Consider the following 26,490-nt stretch of genomic DNA (forward strand, 5'->3'; position numbering starts at 1 on the left):
ATGTTTTTTTTCTGTACAAACTTTTTTTTTTCGACAAGTCGAAAACAATTTTTTTCTTTCAATTTTTACCATTACATATAGTGGCAGCTGGGGGTGAAACAAACAATTTTTTTTTCTCAGAATCAAAATCAAATTATTTTTTTCTCCAAAAACTGGAAACAAACTTTTTTTTCCAAAAAAAACCATAGCCCCCCCAGAAAATCAAATGGTTGCTGCCTAAGCAATAGGTCAACTGTACTTGTTGTATGGAAGGATTGTTAGCTGTGCATGCCTGACTGGCATGGTTCATCTAGCCTTGACCTCATTTTCATGGTTAATTGGTCAATGTTTAGTTTTCTTTGTTAAGTCTGTTTCTTAGAAACTATAAGCAATAGATTACCTTTATTTAGGTCAACTATGTTTAAAGCATATTTGGTGTATGGAATGATTGTAAGGTGTACATGTATTTCTCGTTTGATTTATATGAACTTGACCTCAATTTCTTGGATCATGTTAAGTTAATGTGATAGTTGTAGTAAAGCTTTCTATTTAGGACTATCAACATAATATCAATGGTAAGTAAAGAAGGCGAGACTTTTCAGCGTGTGCATGCACTCTTGTTTTTCAGATACAAAAAACAATGATGTTCCTATTGGTGTCAGGTGATTGTCAATGATTGTCAGGTGTACATGTTTGTCAGGTTTAATCCGATCTTGACCTCATTTTCATAGTTTGAATGACTTGGCATGGTTTTGTCTGTTTTTCAGATTCATCAACTATAAATAATGAGATCACTATATTTGGTGTATGGAATGATTGAAAGATGTATGTGTCTGGCAGGTTTCATCGGTCATGACCTAATTTTTCATGGTTCATTGGTCGATTTTAAGTTTTCATGGTGTTGTCTTTTTATTTAATACTCCAAGCTACTGGTCAAATATATTTGGTGTATGGAATGATAGAATAGTGGTCTGGCAGGGTACAGAAAGTATGGGGGCTGTATAGCCATTCAAGGTTGTTAAAAACTTCCATCATGTGGCACTGTTCATCTGACCTTGACCTCATTTATAAGGTTCAATGGATGATGTTTAATTTTTGTAATATGTACTAATTAGAGGACAAAAATTGACAGATTTTTCCACTTGATGATTTTATTGCTTGATTAAACAATGAAGAACAATCATACTAATATCAGTATGGTTTACAACATACACTTATCACATTTATATTGTTATGTTACACACAATTATCACATTTATATTGTAATCATTCAATATGTAATGTTAAACAAATTCTGAAGTTCTCAAAACATCTACAAATTATACAGTGAAACCTGACTAAACCGAAAACCTGTATAAACCAAACATGTTCTTAAGCACAGTCATATCAAATTGTATGCGTTGTGAACCTGAAAAACCGAACATTGGTCAAAACAGAACAAATTTTAAAGTCCTGAAGAACTTCGGTTTAACAGGTTTCACTGTAGTTATAATATATAAGGGATGACTTTCAAAAAAAGCAGTAACATAAAATAAAAAGCCCTATGTTTGAAAAAACTAGTTTCCTTCCAATTGAGTTGCACCGGATAATAAAGCAGTCCTAATCAATAAAACTGCTAATTGGCACATGTTATATTTAATAGTGCTTTGATACAAGCATCAGCCTAACATTGTTTGTTCATTGGCCCTTTTGTTATATTAGAGGTATATTGAGAATTGACACAAGTTGTACTTTACTTATTTTACATACTCATCAGCCATACCTGTAATGAATTTGAAATTCGCAATAAAAACACATAATTTCTAATTGCAAAATTTTTCTGGTAAAGGGGAGATAACCCCATTTGAAATATGTTTCATTATAAAAAAAAACTATCCACCAAAGACCAAATGATGTTGATTCAATCGCACATTACGTATAGATTATTGGGTTTTCTACACATTGATATCGTAAAATATCAGCCGCGAGCCACAATGTGAACCTTTTTTGGCGTGTGAGCGTAGCGAACGAGCTAAAAAGTTTCACATTGTGTCGAGCGGCTGATATTTTACGATATCTATACGAAGAAAACCTGATTATCTTTTTATCGTTCTATTACTGGTCGTTTCTTTCTCCTTAAGACAGTTTTATGCTTGACAAAAGCAAGCTAAATAACGTCTCCTCTCGCATTGTGACGTCGCTGATAACTTCTCCTCTCACATTGTGACGTCGCTGATAATGCCTGGTCTCGTTTTGAAGTCTTGATACGAGAATTACGGAACAACAGAGCAGGGTGATATAGGGGGAGGGAAGGACAATAAAAATGAATAATAAGTAGGTGTTTGAATTCTGTAATTTACATCAAGTTTAACTTATATTTCTCTTGATGCCTCTAATATGTATCACTTTAAAAAATTCATTCAAACAATAAATGAAATAATATGTCATGGATTATATTAATGATTTCTACTGTACATATACATATTGCACAATCAATTTTTAAGAAACCATTTTTTAAATCTTATAATTTCCCTAAAGAGGTATTATAAATGTATAATGATATATGAAAACAGAATATTTGTCTTAATATTATTCCTTATAGAACCAACAGATTTGTTCAGAAGTTCATCTTAAACAAAAAGTTAAATGTCACAATGTCACTCAATATACAGTACAAATATACCAAAGTTAAGTTGAGGTTAGCAAATGGCTAGTCATACTGAATTATAACAAAACTGCATATTCTTTCAAACATTTAAGGTGGTACCCAACACCTTGACTAAAATTAATTTGGCTCATTTAATTTTCATAAAATTTTGACAAAGTATTTACTTTAACCCTTTGAGAAAAATATAAAAACTAACAAATATGCCTAACTTTGACCAGTGTTTTTCCTAATGTATTTCCTAGTACTCAGCATAATACAGTAATATGTTGCTTCATAATTAGAATGAACATTCGATTTATGTACATGTATTTTGCAACTATTTTGAGTCCTAATAAATGTTAAAAAAAAATCCCTTCGAAATTGTGAGAAAAGTTAAAATCCCTACGAAATTGAGAAAACAGTAAAGTAAAGGTTCGAAGTTAAAAAATTATTCGGAAGGGGATTTTCTCAAGATAACACTGCTTAACTAAAGGCTCTCTAGAGCCTGTGTTGCTCACCTGTTACTGTATTTACTGATGTCGGCCATCTTGGTTGGTAGGCAGGGTCATTAGACACTTTTTTTAAAAAGATACCCTAGTAATGATTGTGGCCAAGTTTGGTTAAATTTGGCCCAGTATTTTCAGAGAAGAAGATTTTTGTACAAGTTACAAAAAAAGACGAAAAAGTTGTTAAAATTGACTATAAAGGGCAATAACTCCTTAAGTGGTTGACTGACAATTTTGGTCATGTTGACTTATTTGTAGGTCTTATTCTGCTGAACATTATTGCCGTTTAGTTTATCTCTATCTATAATAGTATTCAAGATAATAACCAAAAACTGCAAAATTTCATTAAAATTACCAATTCAGGGGCAGCAACCCCAACAACAGGTTGTCCAATTCGTCTGAAAATTTCAGGGCAGAAAAATCTTGACCTGATCAACAATTTTACCCATATTAGATTTGCTTTAAATGCTTTGGTTTTAAAGATATAAGTCAAAATATACATTTTACCCCTGTGTTCTATTTTTAGCCATGGTGGCCATCTTGATTTGATAGCCAGGTCATCGGACACATTTTTTAAACTAGATACCCCAAGGATGATTGTGGCCAAGTTTGGTTAAATTTGGCCCAGTAGTTTCAGAGGAGAAGATTTTTGTAAAAGTTTACGGACGACAGACGCCGGACGCCAAGTGAAGAGAAAAGCTCACTTGACCTTTCAGGTCAGGTGAGTTAAAAACAAAGGTGTTATATGAATATACAGGAACAAGTTAATAAGGTACTTTCAGTTGTTCAATCAGTTATTGACTTTCATTGCAAAAAAAACCAAAACAATGATTTTGTCTGTGTTTCCCCTTTTCATTGTATAAAATTTACCAGTCAGTACACGAACATATGGGAAGTTTATATGCTTTGCAACATCATTAGAAACAATTTGAAACCAGATACTCTAAGGATGATTTTTGATGATGGTTTTATAAGCCAAATTTCAACAAAGATACAAAAATTACATAACACTGAACAAAACCATATAAGCTGCATGGGATAGAAATCGACCTTATGCAATTGAATATCAATTTATCTGTTAACTTATTTCAGGTTGAAAATATCTACATGCAAAGTATATTACTGTTTGAAAATTGACTTGATATAATAACCCTACCAAACAGACCATAATTACATTTATATTACAAATTTGAATGTTCCAAAATCAATCAAAGTCTCACATATGTACAAGTGTACCTATACTATACTTATGGGCTTTGCTCATTGTTGAAGGCCGTACAGTGACCTATAGTTGTTAATGTCTTTGTCATTTTGGTCTCTTGTGGACAGTTGTCTCATTGGCAATCATACCATATCTTCTTTTTTTTATATTTACATAAGGTTGATTGCTATCAGCTCATATAGTGATCAATACAATTTCAAAGTTAACCTTTGCACAAGATGAGGAATTCATCGAAATTATAACCTGGGAGATCTTTAACTTTAAGAATTGAATGTTTAATTATTATTTTTACAGTTTGACAGCAATAAAAGGGGCATAACTCAGAATGTTACAAATGTGATAATACTGAAATTCCAACCAGAATTGCATTTCATAGTAGACAGAAACAAGACCTATTCTATAGTAAACAAACTCACTATACAGTATGGGTTTTGCTCAAGGTTGAAGGATTCATTTGGTTTAGTTGTATAATTGTCTCATTGGTAATCTTTATTTTTATATAAAGTTACCATTTGAAACTATTTAAATGTTAGAGATACATTTGTAGTTCAACTTTATAACATCCTGTACACATAAGATACTTAAATTCACTGCAGCTGGTGTTAAATTTATATAAATCAACATGAAGCAATGTGTTTGATGGTAACTATAGGTGATAACACTCTAATTTATCTCCCTGTTGTTTTAAAAAAAATGGAATATTCAGACAGATATTTCTGAAGGGGTAAAACAGCCGTGCTCATTTGACAAATCCCACTCCCCCCTCCCCTTTTACTTCTTTTTTTTCTGAGATCCCCCTTTTCAACCCCTAGATCCCACATGTCATCCCCTCGGAGTGGATTTTAACTGAATCATCCAATTTGTACAGTATAATAACAATGTATGCAGTATAAAGTTTATAATAACATTGGTACATAAAATAAAGAGTTAGACACATTATTTGTCATTAGAAATCAGAAAAAAATCTCTTTCTGAAAATGATACTGTAAGTATGATCAATAAACTGACATTGAAGTTGAAGTACATGAATATGTAGATGATGGTTTGCACATTTATTGCACATTAGTTTGAACACACATGAAAAAAAAGTAGGCTAAAAATAAACACACCGTTCATCTTTCCTGTACTGTCTAAAAATATTGCACTTTTCATTCTCAACAATTAGTTCACAGAACCTAAGACCTTAAAAAAGCTAGAAAATTTGAGTATTATTGTAAAACAAGATGAAATAATTCTTCCTTTATAGTGACAATACATTTTCAAATAATGACACCAATAATACAATGATGATCATGATGATAAAGATATGCTGTTTTATGTTACAAGAAAGAATCAATTTTGATACAATTGTCAATAACTAAAATTCAAACTTGAAAGGCATACTAGTTCAATTTACTACATTTACTTTCTGATGTAATGTATTCACATCAATTTCTTATTACTTGGTCAATTATTTACATTATACACCCTGCTAGAATGTTCCTTTCAAATAAAAACAAAAATCATTTTTGTAAGGGAGAATTGTTAAATTTTTATATCGTTTTATATTTTTTAATGGCAAAAGTTATCTCATACATTATTTATACATTGCAAATTAAATGCATTGAAATTACATTGTAGTATTAAACTATAGGAAAAGCAGAAATAATCACAATGTAACATGACACAACCTAGAAAATTACATTAATAGAAAGGGACACACAACCAATAAAAAGCTGCAAGAAAAACAATTAAATAAAATCATAAAATAAAATATTTAAACAACTAAAAAAAGTATAATCACACTGCTTGCCCTAATATGTTTGGTATAATGATTTAAAAACATATCTAGTAGTTATTTCTGAGATCTCTCAGAAATAAAATTCAAACTTCATTATGTGACCATACAAAAAGGGGTATATGATTACATACCTACTAACACAAATGTGTTTAAAGGTGGTACATAACAGTGAAGGGAGATAACTCTGTAAAAATCAGGTGAACATTTTAATCACATTTGAATGTTAAGGATATATTAAACTTCTCAATGATTAAAACTAGTGTTTGTCAAACTGTTGTATATCAAAGGAAATTTTCCTGATAAAGTGTGTGGTTCAAGTTTTTTTTTAAATTTGTCAAAATTTTATAAAAATTAAATGAACCACATTAATTTTAGTCAATGATTTGTGCCTGTTGACTCAAATTTGATCTGTTAACTCCCTAGACATAATTCAAATGAATATTGTACAAAAAAATAGGCATATAAATTGGTGACTGATACATGTACATACATGGATGGGCAGCAAGAAGAGCTTGATGTCAAGAGAGCATTAAAAAAGAAAGACACAGTTTGTCTACACATTGTCTAAAAATCATTAGAGAAACAAATTCTACAACCATATCTTGTGTGAAAAAACATTTCTCTACTCATAACAGTATAAATTATAATTATTTAACAAGGTCTGCAAGCCTGACATTTTTTTATTTTGAAAATTAATCTGTCTCAAAGAGTAGAAATATTGTTTCACATTCGATTCAGTGGTAGTTTATCAAAATGGGCCTACATAAGGTATTAAAAAAAATATATACAAGCAAATAAAATCAATAATAAAAGTAAAAAAATTAAGTCATTATACAACGTGAACATACAACCTAAACATTTTCATGTAAAAAAATTATTCCTAAATTTCTAATACATGGTAAGCACTATAAAACTCAATGTTAAAATGATTTAAAAAAAAAACCAACTGATTGAACACTGTAACTTGTGTGACTAGACCATTGTAAAATGCACAAACAAATAAAAAAAAATGTTATATTGTATCAAAAATGTTTTTATACAATCAGTAAATTCCAAACTCTATTCCAATTCACTAATTCAGAATTTAGACTATAATGGGTAATTTAAATGTTTAATATAATAATTGAAAACAAAATGTTAATATAAATTTATTTATCTAAACATATTCATCCATTTGTAAGTATAAAGGAGGTGACCATTTCAATTTTTCCGATGGAATAATTATTTTCCCCTTTTGAAAATCTGTTTTATTCATACTTTAGTACACATTTATATTCTGCATTTTGTTCAAATATATATTCATTTTTATTTAGTTTTGGGCAAAGTTATCTATTTTCAGTTCTTACCAGGTCAAAATATTTATTTTCATTCTGTTTTTGGCAAGGGTATTAGTTTTAGATTCTTAATGGACCAGAATATTCATTTTCATTCTGTTTGCAGGCAAGGTTATTTATTTTCAAGTCTTCCTAGACCAGAATTTATTTTTCAAAATCCAGCAGGCCCACCCCTGAATATCAATTTAATAAAGATGAGTTTCAACTAAACTCACAAACTGAAAATAGCTGACTGAAACTTGAAGTGTCTTGTTTTTTCCAATTTTCGTTTCCATATTTTGAAATTTTCCTTGTTAAAGCCTAGACATAGGATCCTATAGATCTTACAGAAGTTTCGTAAGAATAGTATTACATATCATCTTACGGAGTAAATTACACCCATTAAATATGGTTGCCTTGGGAATAAAAGCAATTTATTTTGTATCTCCATGTAACATTATAACTACGTACTAGCGATAATGTTACAATTCAAATAGGATCAACAGATTAAATACGACATTTAAGCATTGTTAAAAGTGTAACAAGTAGATGACATTTTCAGATCAAAATTAACTTTAAAAAAATTGACCTACAAACATATTATTATGGGACAACTAGTATTGGTTATAAAAGAGGTCAATGTTGAATAGAAATCAAAGCAATCATATCTCAGCATCAATATTAAAATCTAATTCTAATTCTTTTTGATTGGTTGAAAATTTATTAAATGTTTGAAAAAGTATTCAAGAACAGTGGCAGATCCAGGGGGTGGGGCATTTAGGGGTTGGAACCCCCCCCCCCCCTCCTTTTTGTTCAGAAGATCAATGCATTTGAATGGGGACATATGGTTGGAACCCCCATTTATCTTGGGTTGGAAACCCCCCTTTTTAAAAGTGGCTGGATCCGCCTCTGAAAGAACATGCAGAAAATGATAAAAATTTCAAACATTTTGTTGTGAGAGCAGAAGTTATGTTTAACAAAGTTTTCTTATGTCTTCAACTGTTCCCATAATATTTTAAGACCTTCAAATGACATTTGCCCTTACTACATAATAAATTCTACTTTTAACCCATTATACATGTAGGATCCCATTTAACTCCAAACATTAATTTACAGACATGATAAATAATTAATAAAATGTTACATTATTAAGAATTCATACTACCGGTAATCATAAATTCAGTAACATATTAATTTATACATTTATTTTTCAAAATAAACAGAAATGGGTTCACCTTCAACATGTTCAATTGACCTTGAATACTGAGTAAATCAACATAGGCTTTTTCTTTGCTTTATGTATAATATAAACACAGGAATTCTATTACATTGAAAATGTAAAAATTTACATTGTGTACATCTTGATAACTGTTAAATGTTATATTTCTCACTATTAAACCTAACAGTAACAATAAAAAGATATTCTTATTGATTATAATTGCTAACAGAAATGGCAGAGGCTAGAAAAACGACAACAAATTTTGACAATGGCGGGGATCATTTGACAATGGTGGAAGATAATTAAACGTGGAAGGGATCATTTGAAAGTGGCAGAAGATATTTTAACGATGGTGGTGTGCCATCATAAAACAGGTCATGGAGATCCCTAATCTCAATGTTAATATTAAAGGCATAACATATCGAGTAGCAAAAAATCAAAATTAAATTGGCATTAAAAAAATATAAAACAAAATTAGCAATGCTTATAAATACATATGTTGATGTCATTGTCACAAAACTACAATACACAAATGTTCTTGAATCTTTCCATATTCAGTCAACATGGTCAATTATAACTGCAAAAATATTGTATTTGCAAGATTTATTTTGGATTTATAAAACAGATATTTAAAAAAAAGAAACTTAATCTTTAATCTAGTAACAATAAAATAATAAAATTTATCACTCTTTTTGTTGAGTGAAAACAGTTAAATTTATGTTTCAATTACATTAAAATGAATCAGTTAAAAGTGAAAAGAAACAAAACATATAATCAATATTATTTTATCATAAAATGAACTTTTACTTGAACAAGTGATGGAGACAACAGACTGTGTCTCACATGTACATATGTAATACATCCTGATAATAAATAATACACATGTGTAGCAGAAATGCCTGTATACACATAGAACCTATACATACATAGTACAATGTAGCAGTACTGCATGATCACAAAGCACCATAATTATTACACATCAATTTCTAAACGACAACTTGGCAAAATTAAAATGCATTACTGATAGAGCTATTGTGTCTTGTCTTTCGACTACCTTCATCTTGTTCAAGCACTTGACGATTGGAAAGAGCTTTAGTCCGATGAAAATCTATCTCAGCATAAGAACTGGGTCCTGGTGCTGAGGGAACAGTTGCATCGATCGAAGAAGGGGAAACAATCCCTGTTGAGGGTTTTGAATTTGAAAAATTTCCTGGACCCACTTCAATATAATTTAACTGATGAACTGCTGTGTTTTTAGGATTAATATTTGTATATTCTGGTTCCCTTATCATTGGAGAAGGGGGTATTGCAGGTTTGGATTCCAGTCGTCCATTATCTTGTAATGGCCCAACGTTTATATATTCTGCTGGTCGTTCCGACTCAAACGCTGAATCTTGATCAAAAACTTCATTCATGTTTGTATCATCACAGTCAATAATATCTATAGAAGGATGTCTCCCGTCAGAATCTAATCGTCTTTTTATGTTTGTTTGGTCCTGCCTTGCACCAGAAGCTTGTCCATTCATATTCAAATTTAAATTTGTTAAACTCTCAGTACTGGTAGGAAAGTCAGGGTCAATATAATTTAACTTTGGATCAGTTTGTTGCAATGGATTGTGTAGAAAGTCTATCAGGGCAGAAGCAGCAGTATCTGCCGTGGACGCTGCAGAGCCATTGGCTCTTACAGGAGCTGTATTCTGGTATGTGTGTTGTTCATGTTCGTTTACAACAGTCTGATTGACATAATTCATTTCACGCATACTTGAAAGTCCGGTATTTTCATTAGGAATAGAAAAGGCCATCAAATCACTCATTTCAATTGTTGATGGTGGTCTACTGTTTGAATGTCCATGGTTATCAAATGCTCGACTGGAAGACAAATCTCCCTGTCCTACTCTCATTATACTTTCCTGAACAGCTCTAAACAAAGTCTCTGCTCGTCTACATTTAAAAGCATAAATTCCCGGCCCAGTGTAGCAGCGACGCCCACTTTCAAAAGAGAACAATTCTTCCTCCCATCCGTAACGTCTTAAGCACCGTAATGGCCATGTAATATGGTCTCTGCCTTTTTGACGAAGAATAAGATCTGTATCGGTTATTTCAATTTTTCCAGGATTGTGTTTTATACCATTTTCATCAACATTGTAAACTCTGAATACCAATGAATTTCTCCCTCCGTCTCTTTTTGACAAAATACAACCCATTCTTCATCACACTGACTTCATGTATCTGTAAAATAAACGGAAATAATAGGAAAATTTTAGATAATTCTTTAAAGTCCATTTATTCTATGTAGATATATGAGGGTCGTAATGGGGAATTCATGAAGAATAACGGTAAAAATTCTTGCCAAATGACGTTAACAGTAATTTTTGGTGTATGACGATAAAATGTACACTTTTTAGACGATAAAGACAGAGACTAATTTTGACAAATCAAGATATTTTTTTCCCGAAATATGACGGTAACTATAATTAATGAGACCTCTGATGAATCACAATAAGGATATTTTGACAAATCACGGTAAAATTTTAACCAATTTGACGCTAATAGTAGCCAAAAACGACTGTTTGACGCCTGACATTAAAGGGCATTACTATCTTCATATATACTGTTCATGACTATATCTTTTAACAAGTTTTCAACCATATTAATATCATATATATGTATTAGAAATAATAAGTCATGAGTCTGTCATTCAGTGGTTGCTGTATGTTGATGAATATCATATTTTTTTTTTCCTTAACTGTTTTGTAAATACCGGGTAAATCGGTGTTGTTAGGTTTTCTCATTTGACATTTGTCATTTTCAGGCCTTTTATAGCTGACAATTTGGTGTCTTCCTCGAATGCCAACATTTTATATGTTACTATTCCTTGAATGCCAACAAAAATATTTCAATTGATGTTTATATAATAACAATAGGTGTTTTTATAAGTATCTAACTGTAAAAAATAGTTAGTGAACTTGATGACATTGTAACATTTTATCACATTTTGATAAGAAAAGTAGCAAAATTTAAGGGTTTAAATTATTATGAATATAAAGAAAGAAAGAAAATATTTTTTTTTAATTATTTATTGAAAAAAATATATTTTGGGAATGAAAATGTTTATGAACATAAGACATATATACATTGTATATAAATAAATATAATATATATTTAGTTAAATACAAATGTTTCAAACTAAAAGAGGATATTAGAGATTTATTTAATTCCATATCATTTTTATTATTATTTTGTTAAGTATATACATGAACTATATGAAAATTTGAATTGAACAATTAACTTAACTTTAAAAATCATCAGAAATAATTGGGTAAATTTGATAACTTTCAAGCTGACAATCTACAAATTTTGAAGAAAATCCATTAAATAGGGTAACAAGTATTTAGTCTAAAGAGACATGATTTTTTTAGTTGTTTGTGGCTTTGAACTAGCTGTCAGTAACTGCAAGTTTTCTCAGAGGCTGTACTTAAGTGTCTTGTTTTTGTTGGGATATACAAGTACATGGCCATGTCAGTCGTCTACTCTGTGTAGTATTTCTATTTGTTACCATCTGATGCGTTAAGCCGTTTTCATCTGATTTGTATAGTTAGTTCGGCTATGCGGTATGGGCTTTGCTCATTGTTGAAGACTGAATGGTGAACTATAGTTGTTAATTTCTGTGTCATTTGGTCTCTTGTGGAGAGTTGTCTCAATGTCAATCATACCACAGTACTTTTTTTTTTATAAGAACACAGATGATTTGGAAACATTATAAACCCCTAACCAATATAATTTCATGAATAGCTTGCAAAAAGGGGTGTAGTATTATTACCAAGAAAAATATCCTGAACAAACTGAACATACTAAAACATATTAATCTAACACGTGATACAAAGTTTCAAGAAATTTGATCAAGTAATATGGTAGGATGTTACAGCACATCCCCTCACTGGTACTTGCATGAAAATACGGATTTATTAAAATGATTTTCTGTTACAAAATGATAGAAATTATTATAAATTAAGGAATGTATCTCCCTCGTGCAAAGCTCTGATTCCTTTCACGGATTTGGCTATACTTTTTTGGACCTTTTGGATTATCTATAGCTCTTCATCTTTTATATAAAGTTTGACTGTCCCTTTGGTATCTTTCCTCCCTCTTTTATATAAGTTTTGGATTTCAAATATTTTGGCCACAAGCATCACTGAAGAGACATGTATTGTCGAAATGCACATCTGGTGCAAGAAAATTGGTACCATTAATTTTATTGACTTTGTGATGCAACACTTTTCAACGTTTCATTTTAAGAGAATCCATATTCGTTCAAGCAGTATCAGCAACAATAAAAAATTTCAACAACGTGACAAACATGAATTAGATTTTACCTAATATCTGTTTAATTAGTACCATGTTTTGATAATCATGCACTTTTGTTGTGCTAACTTCTTGCACCTTATTCCTCGAATGCCAACATTATTTTACAGGTAAATTGTCGGTAGATCAAAGGATGTTGGCATTCAAGGAATAAACCGACAATTTATCTAGTTATACCTTTTTTCAAGGCAAAAAAGGCTTGTATGCTTCGATTTGAGCCAAGGACAGTACTTCAACTTTCTTTGTCTCATTGACACTCATACCACATCTATATATTCTAGCAAATAATAATCATTTACTTCAAGAAAGAAAAGGGCACTATGCAAAATAAACATTCAATGAAGACACATGAATAAAAGATGGATGTAAAAAATGTAGATGGTCAACAGATCAGTCATGTGATATCCATAACCAATCAAATGTAAATCAAACCTTTTAAACCCTACTGCCAAGCACAGTCCTTCAAGCAGTTATCCAGAAAAAGAAAAACAGCTTAAAAGTCAAATATCTTAAATTTAACATTTACAAATATAACAGCAAATGAAATTATATATATTCTAGAAAATCTGATCAAATTATAACAATATTGTATTCTGTTCATTAACTTCCATTCTTGTCGCAAATAAATAAAAAAAATATATCTATATACAAAGCAAACTTACAAAAATGTATCTGTCATAAATTGAAAGATAAAATCCAATAATCCAGCAAATACTTGATGAAATGAAAACAAAACCTTTCATGAAAATCTACTTGACTGAATAAGAATGACAACACTTTTATAAATCTTTATACGTATATACTGATAGTCATAATTTCCCACACCATGTTCATGATGTTACATTATAAATGGATTAAAATATCTCAATTTTGTCCAAAATACATGTATATGAAGATAATATGATGATGTTTGTAGGATGAAAGCATGATACATTATTTCAAAATAGATTGATACTGTTGCAGGTGGCAAAATTATATATCCAAAATAGTTATTTATGTCATTGCTATTTCAGTATCAACAGAAAACAAAAATTACTGTACATATTAAATAACTTGTATTTTGTCCAATAACAAACAAATTTTTGTCAGATGTATAAAATCCCTCGTGTCTTTAAATATTTATTGAATTAAATTGGTCGGCCTACAATTTTTGTCAGATTTATGAGAGAAAAACAAATCCCGGGTGTCTATACATTCTCATTAAACTAAATTGGTTGGCCTACGCTAAAACAAACCCACATGAAACACTAACAATGACTAAATCCTACAGTACAAATCAAAATAAGAATAAACATGGTCTAATCTGACAAAATTTTAGTAGGATACCCATATCAGTTTATCTATAACATATTTATTTAACAGTCTAGATTTCATTCCCTTTAGTGACATTTTAATCAGTGAGGTATTGTTCTAATTATACATGTATATCATACAATTGAATTTTTCACTTGATTAAACTGCAAAATAAAGTGGAATAGTTTTGCTGTTTTTATCCCAAAACAGTAGCTGTTGAATTTGAGTGCATCTAACATTCTAATGAGGGTAGTAATGCCCTTTACTGACAGGCGTCAAACAGTCATTTTCCGCTACCCGTAGCTCCAAATTGATCAAATTTTACACTGATTCATGAAAATAATATCCTTATCATGATTCGTCAGAGCTCTCAAATAAATATTGTTACCATTTTAAAAAAACTAGTTTTTTATGTGATTTTTCAAAATCATTAGATAAAAAGATCGTCTAAAAGAATGCACACATTTTATCGTCAAGCACCAAAAATTAACGTAAATATCATTTGGCAAGAATTTTCATCGTTATAAGTCATGAAAGTATCCCCATTACTCCCCTGATCTAATGTTTGATCATTACAAGATATGAATCAGTCAATATTTCAAATTAACCATAATGAATAATTAATAAATTTTATTTTATTATTGTGTCACATACTGATAATGACATAATAAAATTTACATGTTCATTAAAACAATCAATACCCAGCCATTGAGTTGGCTAATGAGACACATAATGTATAACTAGAGGCTCTAAAGAGCCTGTGTCGATCACCTTGGTCTATGTGAATATTAAACAAAGGAAGCAGATGGATTCATGACAAAATTGTGTTTTGGTGATGGTGATGTGTTTGTACGTCTTACTTTACTGAACATTCTTGCTGCTTACAGTTATCTCTATCTATAATGAACTTTGCCCAGTAGTTTCAGTGGAAAATGTTAGTAAAAATTTACAAATTTTATAAAAATTGTTAAAAATTGACTATAAAGGACAATAACTCCTTAGGGGGTCAATTGACCATTTCAGTCATGTTGACTTATTTGTAAATCTTACTTTGCTGTACATTATTGCTGTTTAAAGTTTATCTCTATTTATAATAATATTCAAAGATAATAACCCAAAACAGTAAAATTTCCATAAAATTACCAATTTAGGGGCAGCAACCCAACAACAGGTTGTCCGATTCATCTGAAAATTTCAGGGCAGATAGATCTTGACCTGATAAACAATTTTACCCATGTCAGATTTGCTCTAAATGCTTTGGTTTTTGAGTTATAAGCCAAAAACTGCATTTTACCCCTATGTTCTATTTTTAGCCATGGCAGCCATCTTGGTTGGATGGCCGGGTCACCGGACACATTTTTTAAACTAGATACCCCAAAGATGATTGTGGCCAAGTTTGGATTAATTTGGTCCAGTAGTTTCAGAGAAGAATATTTTTGTAAAAGATTACTCAGATTTATGAAAATGGTTAAAAATTGACTATAAAGGGCAATAACTCCTAAAGGGGTCAACTGACCATTTCGGTCATGTTGACTTATTTGTAAATCTAACTTTGCTGAACATTATTGCTGTTAACAGTTTATCTCTATCTATAATAATATTCAAGATAATAACCAAAAACAGTAAAATTTCCTTAAAATTACCAATTTAGGGGCAGCAACCCAACAACAGGTTGTCCGATTCATCTGAAAATTTCAGGGCAGATAAATCTTGACCTGATAAACAATTTTACCCATGTCGGATTTGCTCTAAATGCTTTGGTTTTTGAGTTATAAGCCAAAAACTGCATTTTACCCCTATGTTCTATTTTTAGCCATGGCGGCCATCTTGGTTGGATGGCCGAGTCACCGGACACATTTTTTAAACTAGTTACCCCAAAGATGATTGTGGCCAAGTTTGGATTAATTTGGCCCAGTAGTTTCAGAGGAGAAGATCTTTGTAAAAGATTACTAAGATTTACGAAAAATGGTTAAAAATTGACTATTAAGGGCAATAACTCCTAAAAAGGTCAACTGACCATTTCGATCATGTTGACTTATCTGTAAATCTTACTTTGGTGAACATTATTGCTGTTTACAGTTTATCTCTATCTATAATAATATTCAAGATAATAACCAGAAACAGTAAAATTTCCTTAAAATTACTAATTCATGGGCAGCAACCTATCAACAGGTTGTCCGATTCATCTGAAAATTTTAGAGCAGATAGATTTTGACCTGATAAACAATTTTACCCATGTCAGATTTGCTCTAAATGCTTTGGTTTTTGAGTTATAAGCCAAAAACTGCATTTTACCCCTATGTTCTATTTTTAGCCATGGCGGCCATCTTGGTTGGTTGGCTGGGTCACTGAACACATTTTTTAAACTAGATACCCCAATGATGATTGTGACCAAGTTTGGTTAAATTTGGCCCAGTAGTTTCAGAGGAGAAGATTTTTGTAAAAGTTAACGACGACGGACGACGGACGCCAAGTGATGAGAAAAGCTCACTTGGCCCTTCGGGCCAGGTGAGCTAATAATTAAACTGTTACAAATTCACCCCATAGAATTGATGTGTTGAACCTACTTATTACATAATTAGTATCATTGCTATTCTCCAATTAAATCAATATCATATTTAATCAGTATAAATTGCTTCTGTTCTTCTTAAGATTATAAAAAATATTGCAATTCTAATTTTTTATGAATGTTTTATTTTCTTGTGTTCAATTTGGACACTTTCATCTACAGTAGTTGGACAAAAATGAGTTCCCACTCAAAAAATGTCCTATCATTTCAACTAAAATCGATATTTTTCAAAAAAATATTACCAAGTACTTCTTTGAGCGATTTTTATAAAATAGATACCATAAGATGCAGAAATGTCTGAAGTTTTATTGTTTGTTTGACCATGATATTATTTATGCTTATTCTAAATTTCTGACGAGGTGAACACAAAGAAAAATATTTCTTGAAAAGTTTGCTATGTATTCTAACCAAATTCAAATCGTTAAAATTTGCATTTGTGTTAAACCCATTAGATAATGAAAACGAACCTCACCAAAATTATGGCCAAATAATTACATTAGATGTATGTTTCATTATAATACGTTATTCTGATTGGCTAACTGCACATCACGTGTTATTCCTTAAGCAGTTGCATTACACAATAAAACTTATCATTCATGATGACACGAGGTCCCATAATAAAGTGCACATGTAAATTAAATAAAAACTTGATATAAATCGTGTTTTCATGATCCTAGCTTAAAAATGTAATTATTAGTATTGAATACTTCTTTTTGTAACTTCATAGGGTTGTAAAAGCGTTGACCGTGTGTACATTTTTAGAATGAAGCGCTTCTGTGCTTCATACAAAATGTACTTCGGTCAACGCTTTTACACCCCAATAAAGTTACAAAAAGAAGCATTCAATTCTTAAATATACAGTATACCGTGGATTTATTTATTTTCCTGGGTACCAATTTTTGTGGATTAAAGAAAACTTGTACATGCTCGTGGACATTTAATTCGTAGTTTTGCTGAAGTCTGCATACAAGTCTATAAGAAAATTGTTATTCTTTGAACATTTAATTTCGTTGTTTATCTGTGCCCACGAAATCAACAAAATTGGTATCCCAGGAATAATAATGAATCCATGTAAAAGTGAAAATGGTAATTTTTCCAAACTTGACCACCATCATTAACAACATATAAAAGTTTGAAAACCATTGGTCATTGAAATTGGTTCTAAATATTTATTGGATTGAAACAACTGGAGTGGCCCTGGCCGCCCTCCATCATCACTGTATTAACTAAAATCCAGATTTACATAGATCTGGAAACCCTGTTAAAACCAGGTGCTCCGCAGGGCGCAGCTTTATACGACTGCAGAGGTCAAACCCTGAACAGTTGGGGCAAGTATCGACAAAACATTCAAGCTTGATACAGCTCTGAATTTGGATTGTGATCAAATTTTTGACATAATATGGGTTTATTACACAAAAAAATGTCAAGATCTTACAAATCTATTGCACAATATTGTGCAATTAAAGATTTCTTCTTCAAACTTTTAAAAAATTTGTAAAAAAAAATTTATAACTAACACCCCCCCCCCCCCCCTTTTTTTTGCAATTAGTCCAAAACCTGACATTTCTTTATACATTATTTACAAGTAGTGTAAGGGAGGTAAATCCAAACATACCCAACATTGTATGTTAAATGTTTTTGAATTATCTACCTTACACTGCTTTTAAATTGTCTCAATTGTCCATTGACCAGAAAAACCTAGTTTTCCTCCTTTTTGCCCCTTATTCCATAACATTTTGAGCCATAACCCCCAATGTCAGTACTAACTATCCCTCCATGGTATGGAAACTTGTGGTATAATTTCAGAGAGATTCATACACATAAAACACAAGTTATTGTTTGAAAACTACAAAAATGCTTATTTTGGACCCCCTTTTTGGCCCCTAATTCCTAAACTATTTGGACCATAACCCCAAAAAATCAATTCGAACTATCCCTTCATGGTATGGAAACTTGTGGTATAATTTCAGAGAGATTCATACACTTAAACACAAGTTATTGTTTGAAAACTACAAAAATGCTTATTTTGGGCCCCTAATTCCAAAACTATTGAGACCATAACCCCCAAAATCAATCCCAATTTTCCTTTGGTAGAAATGAACCTTCTGGTAAAAATTTATAAAGATCCATTCACTAAAACTAAAGTTATTGTCCGTAAACTAATTGCGTTTTCGGACGATGACATGATTGACAGCATTATATGACGCAAAAATTTATTTGCGGTCGTATAAAAACCCATAAAATATTTGGCTGAAAGTACCATAATATATAAATGTAAAAGCTAATGGCCACAATATTTCAACTAATGTGAGAAATTGTTGAGTGAGTTGAGACAGGATATTGTCTTATTGATTTTATGGCATGTATAATTTACTTTAGGTATCAAGGTGTCAATATTTGATATTCTGTCATCTTTCAATGATAAGACAATTGTAGGATACAGACAATGCTGGACATTAAGTAGGAAACAGTACTAGTACAGTGATTGAAGCAGCAAGTTGGTAGTATATATAAAAGGATACAATTATACAAATAAACTCATCATAGATACCAGGTAGAAGAGCTTTGAGGTCCAAAATTCCTAAAAGTTTTGCCAAATACAGCTAAGGTTATCTATGCCTGAGGTAGAAAAACCTTAGTATTTCAAAAATTCAAAATTTTGTGAACAGTAAATTTATAAATATAACCATATCAATGATAATACATGTAAGCACAAGTTGACAAAAAGATGCAACATTATAACATCTATCTATTTTCACACACAACTATCTGGACTTCAATAATGTTCAGTATACACATGTCTGGTCTTTTTTTTTTAAATACTTTAAGACATATACAATTGTATCTGGTGTTATCCAAAAATATAAGTATAATTTTTATTTAGTGTTAAAAACTTAAAACACTTCTGAAAATTGCATTCACTCAAACTGAAGCAGGTAATTAGTTGAAGACTAATCCTGATGAAACGGAAATACCCATATACCAACATATGAGTGTAGGACAAGTCAGACTTGCATATAAACTTTAAGATTCAGGATCTAGGTGCCACAAAAGTTCTGGTCAGACAGAAAATGTGTCATTTATACAACAACATAATAAATAAATTGGGAATGTGTCCATGGGACACAGATGATGCCCCAACTTGCATATCTTACAAAGTTATAAAGGGACATAACTAAAGAACAGTAAAAGTTGATCCACCCAAATTTGTATTTGATCTGAGATCAAATTGTGGTACAAATGTAATAAGAACCTAAGTATTGTGTAAATATATACATAAGTACACCAATTTTTACATGTGTGAAAGGACATAACTCTAGAACAGTTATCTGTATTAACTAGAATCTATATTTTGTGGTAATATATATTAGCATTGAATATAAGTTTCATAACATTTGGTTTGAGGCAAATTAAAGTTAGAGAACAGGAACCAACTTTGTGACGTACAGACCTATGAAAGGACATGTGTAAAACTTAATGCTCTCTGGGCTACAGAGTGGGCATAAAAAAGTTGTTTTTCCTACTTCTTGACAGTCCCTAAATTTCATGTCTTTTCCTTAATAAAGGCAACAGTATGAACTATACCGCTGTTCAAAAGTTAAAAAATCAGTAAACATTTTATGGCGACTCTAAAACAAGTCTAGAACATTTCTCTATAGTTAATGTAAAAGATTTTTAAAAATTCAATCATTTCAACTTGCTCCCTACCATATTTTTTCAGCAAGTTCAATGCTGTAAATAATTATCATCATCTTTTGGTTTGGCCCGAGTTTATATATATGAAAAAACTTTCTGTATCATAATTTTTAGCAAATCCAGAGTATTGTAAATTCAGAAATTCTTGCGATTTTGTCATTTTGGAGTAAAACAATTTTAATTTTTGCAGTATTGAGGAAAATCTTGTATAATTCATATAAAAAAATTCAAAATGTGAGTTTAAATTATTGCAATTATAACTTGAGCTTGCCTTTTTTCGCAATAATCAAAACATTGCAAAATTTTAGAATTAACAGTAACCACATCAAGAATATAACTTCTACATCATGTACATATCCCTTACAGAAGCTGGACTATCATTATACTTGATTAATACAACCATGTGTTAGATCATCTATTTCCTCAACTTACTTAATTATATTGTTAACAGGAATGCATGTTTTTTGTAAGGTCAGGGTAATTTAAAAAGAATGTAGACGTAGTCTTTTTTCTTACCTTTAGAATTGTTTTTATAACATTCCTAAGGCCTTCTATTTATAAGTATTTCAGATGGACAAGTGAATAAATCAACCTATGTAGTGTTATTAAAGCAAAAGAGAGATGTCCCTTCAACAACTGCTAAATCCATCTGCAATGCATTTATTGACAACTTTTTATTGCTTATTTAATACACATGTTTTGGCATACATGTTCAACAAAATGTATACTGAAATTACACAACAAAAAGAGTATATAATGTGGTTAGTGCCACAGGTATTACCAATGTTATTTCAACTGATCGGGCGGAGCTTACGTTTTAATTTGCATAAGGACAGTCTATTTGAAGATGTGTGTGATAAAGATGATTGCCGTTATAATTATTACTAATTTCTAATCAACTATCAGTGTCATCAAAGGAATTTACAAAACAATGACTGGACACTTCATTGATGAGTTTATCCTAAAACACCTATGAGGGGGGTAGGAGGGGTCCTGATCCCGAAATCCCGGGCTTAAAAACACGAAATCCCGAGGTCCCGAATTTAAATAAAGGTAAATCACGAAATCCCGAGCTTAAAAACACCCGATCCCTGAGTCCCGATAAAGATCCTATCCCCCCTCACCTATCTATAGATGGACTGGTTTATTGTGAGCAAATCGGTTAAACTCCGCCCAGTCAAGTGAAATAAATCGAGTAATACAAGGTATATGTTGACAAAAAACAAGTATTATAGAAAGAGCAAGCTTGAGGCGCTCAACTTTTAAAAAGTAATTTCAAATCCACCTAAAATTCAAACTGTATTTTATGGTCAACAACATTTTGGAATAAAGATTTACAAAAAATGTGGCTCAAAAATGTTATTGAGCACAATTGACTAATGATCCTTAACTCATGTCACTTGACCATACATCTATATAGGTATTAAGTATTCAATGAAAAAGTAAAACAAATAAAAATTGTTCAGAAAATAACTTTTAAAAAGTCTACCAGTCAGTATTACAAGTCAAATTTAATTGATGTGTGAAGGAATTTCAATTCCTGCAGTTAACCTCCATTCCATAAGTGGAAATTTCGACTGCAGCTTAACCATTCAGATGAAGTACATGTAGAAGGCTAGGGTTGCAAAAGGAAGCAACTTTTACTCAAATAACCCCAATCAAAAACTTTAAACTGAAAATTAATAGTTCCCCTCAGCGTATCTTTATAATTGGTATAATGGTCATTTGGAAACCAAATCAAGACAGTGGGTCTCATTGGGGGGTTGGGGGGTTTGGGGGGGGGGGGGGGTTCTAATCCCAGATCCTGCTTACTGTTTTGCCAGATTCCTGTATCAGGCTTACACTGTGTGCGTAAGCAATTTTAAAATTTTGTTTTAATCCCGCAGGACATCATTTCCCGTTTTCAGGGTACAATAATTTGACTTTCACTTGTCACCCTTACAAAAAATTGGCAATCCTGCGTCATACTTATAGACCCCAATGAGACCCACTAGACAAAAATGATTCACCTCCTTTTCTACCTTTTTTATTAGGTTAGTTGCCACCTTTAACATGCTGAGAACATCTTGTTCCTCTACATTATAACCACGATAACAGGCTGTTCGTTGGGTGTTTCCCTGTTCAAACATATGAACATAGCTGTCTTCTCTAAAAAGTTCTAATACATGTACATTTATATTAACAAAAAAAAGTTAGAAGACTGAATAAAAGTATGGAATGACAATTTTTTACCAAAAAATTTAATCTGAAACGGGAATGTGATCATTCTTCATGATAACCATGATAACAGTGTCAGATGACAGTCCAGACCAAATTTTGCTTGCAAAAGAAATTCTCATTCTGACCCTGTGTTGCTTCACATTTATCTCTAATTTGAGTTTCCCTTACATTTTTGGCGGACATTGACTTTCATTTAAATTTCATCGTAATTAGTAATTACTTGTGAAAAAAAAAAAATAGATTTTGAGGAAATTTATCATTTCATTTAAAGTAAACCACATTTGTACTAAAATGTAAATACATTGGACTTGTATAAATTTTTCAATCTTTTCCGAAGTTTCATTAACCCTGAAATATGGGTAATATCAAAAAGGATATCCACAAAAAAGATTTATCATAATCCATGTAAATATAAGTCTACCAAAATACAAGTTCTGAAATGGTTGGTGTAATTATAAATGACAGACTGATGCTGACTCAAGTTACTCAGAAATTACAAATAAATGTTTGGATCAACTTCCCAGAGGTACACACATGTATGAAGGGACTATGAAATCTTCAACTTGACAAAAATATCAACAATGTTGTATATACATGTATATATCATAGTTAAAAGGGAAAATAAACACATTAAGGGATAATCTCACAAGTCAAGGCAGGCAATTTAAATGCAGTGGTTGCAAAAAGAATTTCACATGGCAGTATCATATTGGCTTGGGGACAACACACTTTTATTTTTTTCAGACAGACAGAAACAAGCAACTGCTGTATGTCAAGTATCTAAAAATCTTGGGCCCAGCTCACAGACACTTCAGGCCTCTACAATAACTTTTTTTTCAACTTGTCCAGTAGGACAAGTACATACCAAAACTTACTTTTCCGAATGAAATTGTAACTTGTCCAGTCTGCACCAAAAACTTTTTCAACTACTAGTCTGAAGACCAATATTCTGACATTTTTCTTATTGGGCCAAACAAAGTTTTGCAAAAACTAATTAGTCTGAATGAAATTTTACTAGTCTGGGGCATCGGACTAGTGGCTAACGGTGCAGACTGCTTGTCCAAAACAAATCTTAATATTAACCTTTTTTGCATTTCAAGTTGATTCAAGGAACAAAATGAATTAAAAAAAATTGAACAGAATTTGATTTACATCCTTTGAAATACTTTTAAAAGATATGAGCCATGAACAACTGAATTGAGTTGTGTCACAGGACTTAGGTTCTAGGTTTTATCAATGCTAAAGTCTCATCATACTTTGCAAATGAGGCACCATCTGATTGGCCTCTAAATGTACACTCATTGGATTTTTATCCTATTTTTTTAAAAGTTGAAAAAAGTTTATTCAAATGCAATCAATAACAAGAATGTGTCCATAGTACAGGAATGCCCCACTCGCACTATCATTTTCTATGTTCAGTGGACCGTGAAATTGGGGTCAAACTTATTATTTGGAATTATAATTCATAGGGAACATGTGTACTAAGTTTCAAGTTGATGTAACTTTAACTTTATCAAAAACTACCTTGACCAAAAACTTTAACCTGAACTTTGCACTATCATTTTCTATGTTCAGTGGACCATGGAATTGGGGTCAAAACTATAATTTGGCATTAAAATTAGAAAGATCATATCATGGGGAACATGTGTATTAAGTTTCAAGTTGATTGGACTTCAACTTCTTCAAAAACTACCTTGACCAAAAACTTTAACCTGAAGCGAATGGACGCACAGACGGACGGACGAATGAACGGAGGCACAGACCAGAAAACATAATGCCCCTCTACTATCGTAGGTGGGGCATAAAAAGAATATGAGGCATGATTGTCAATTAGACAAAAGACCAAATGACACAGAAATTAACACTTATAGGTCACTGCATTGCATTGGTATTGTTTTTTCTACATAAAGATCAAACATGATTTGATGATTTTTATGGTAAATAATTTCCTCATTCTTATTTAAAAAATATGTTATGGACATCGGTATTAATTATTATAGAGCAAAAAAATAAGGTAGGAAAAGAAGTTCTGATTTGTCTTGGTCCAGAAATGTCTACTGCCTTGCCAAACTGTCTATTAATCATGTTTATGAAATATGTCTCCTACAGTGCCCAACTGTCTATTAAACTTGGAGCCGAATCATTTCCGAGTTGGTGACGAACTGTCTTTCAAAGTTACCTTATCTAAAATGCCCATGGTTGAATTGGATTGGTAAGAATGGTTTCCGAGAAAAGTGTGCTTTTTACCTGTTAAAAGTACTTGACAAAGAACCAGTTTAAATTATCGATTGCAAGTCTGAGGGGGTCTAATTTTATTATTCGACTGAGAAATAAAAAGTTTCAACAAGTGAAACTGCGAGCTACTGCTCACTAATGATATTAATAGTGTAAAAATATGGAAGTGTTCGGTAAACAGGAAGTTGTCGAGTGAGGAATCTGAAAACGCATCACACGGTATAGCTGACTTATAAAAATCCTGAAACCAAATTTCAGAAATCCTTGTATTGTAGTTCCTGAGAAAAATGTGACGAAAATTTTCAACTTGGCTATCATGTGTAAAATCATACAAGTGTTCGGTAAACAGGAAGTTGCCAAGTGATGAATCTGAAAACGCATCACACGGTATAGCTGACTTATATAAATCCTGAAACCAAATTTCAGAAATCCTTGTATTGTAGTTCCTGAGAAAAATGTGACGAAAATTTTCAACTTGGCTATCATGTGTAAAATCAGACAAGTGTTCGGTTAACAGGAAGTTGTCAAGTAATGAATCTGAAAACGCATCACACGGTATGGCTGACATATATAAATGTTGATACCAAATTACAGAAAGGGTGGATGTGTAGTTCCTGAGAAAAATGTGACGAAAGTTTCATGGGACAGACTGACTGACAAACGGATGGACAGACAGAGGTAAAACAGTATACCCCCCCTTTTTTAAAGCGAGGGTATAATAAAGCGGGGGTATAATTAGTTTAAGTTTAAAAAGGAAAGATGTCAAACAAATCTTCTTTTCTTGTTTTTTTGTTAATAATTATACTTTGTTCATCAAAGTTGGATTAAAATTTATTTTCTGCAGAATGATTCTACTTGTCCCATCGGAAAAGCTTGGTATAGCTTTTACTTGTCCGACCTTTTTTACCTCTGGTACCGGACAATCGGACAAGCGTTATTGTCGAGGACTGCACTTATTTTCTATCCATGGCAACATCTACTTTACCTTTATATATACAGTCAAACCTGACTAAACCGGACCCTGAATAAACCGGTTTCCTGTCCATTCCGGCCGAAAATGAAAGTCCCAATTTTTCTCCTTTAAAGTCTTTGTTAAAATACCCTTTGTAAACCGGACCCTGTGTATTCCGAATTCCGGACTAATTATGAAGTTCCAATACTGTTAATAACATTAATTATTACCTGTCAAAACCGGTTTGTCTAATTAATTTCAATGATCGATATACAATCAAAACATATTTGTTTATACAATATGGCTTTTCAAGTAATCAATTAGTCAGGTGTTAAACTGTGAACTTACAATCGTACAGTAGTGAGCTGTATTATTTATTAAAACATTATAAATGATCAATTAAACGAAAAGAAGACACAACGAATATATCTCGGAGTGAAATTACGTTGTAACTTGGATAAACAAATTTAAATCGAGGAGTAAGAAATTTCGAAGTCCCGGATTCCCTGTTATGAACC

At 31.6% G+C, this 26,490-nt stretch overlaps 1 protein-coding gene across 3 annotated transcripts in view; it reads right to left on the reverse strand.

The window, feature by feature from the left end:
- Nucleotides 1-1,112: 1,112 nt before the first annotated feature.
- LOC139491228 (fibroblast growth factor receptor substrate 2-like) overlaps nt 1,113-26,490 on the reverse strand; it is a 28,011-nt gene continuing 2,633 nt past the window's right edge. For 2 of the 3 annotated variants that reach the window (XM_071278715.1, XM_071278717.1), the window contains exon 2: nt 1,113-10,874. In XM_071278715.1, the coding sequence (XP_071134816.1) occupies nt 9,653-10,849 (1,197 nt within the window). In that variant the 5' untranslated portion in view covers nt 10,850-10,874 and the 3' untranslated portion in view covers nt 1,113-9,652. Of the gene's footprint in view, nt 10,875-13,669; nt 13,929-26,490 lie in introns of those variants that run through there. The other variant, XM_071278716.1, reaches the window with a different exon arrangement.

The sequence above is a fragment of the Mytilus edulis genome, chromosome 10, assembly GCF_963676685.1.
Source record: "Mytilus edulis chromosome 10, xbMytEdul2.2, whole genome shotgun sequence".
Taxonomy (NCBI): domain Eukaryota; kingdom Metazoa; phylum Mollusca; class Bivalvia; order Mytilida; family Mytilidae; genus Mytilus; species Mytilus edulis.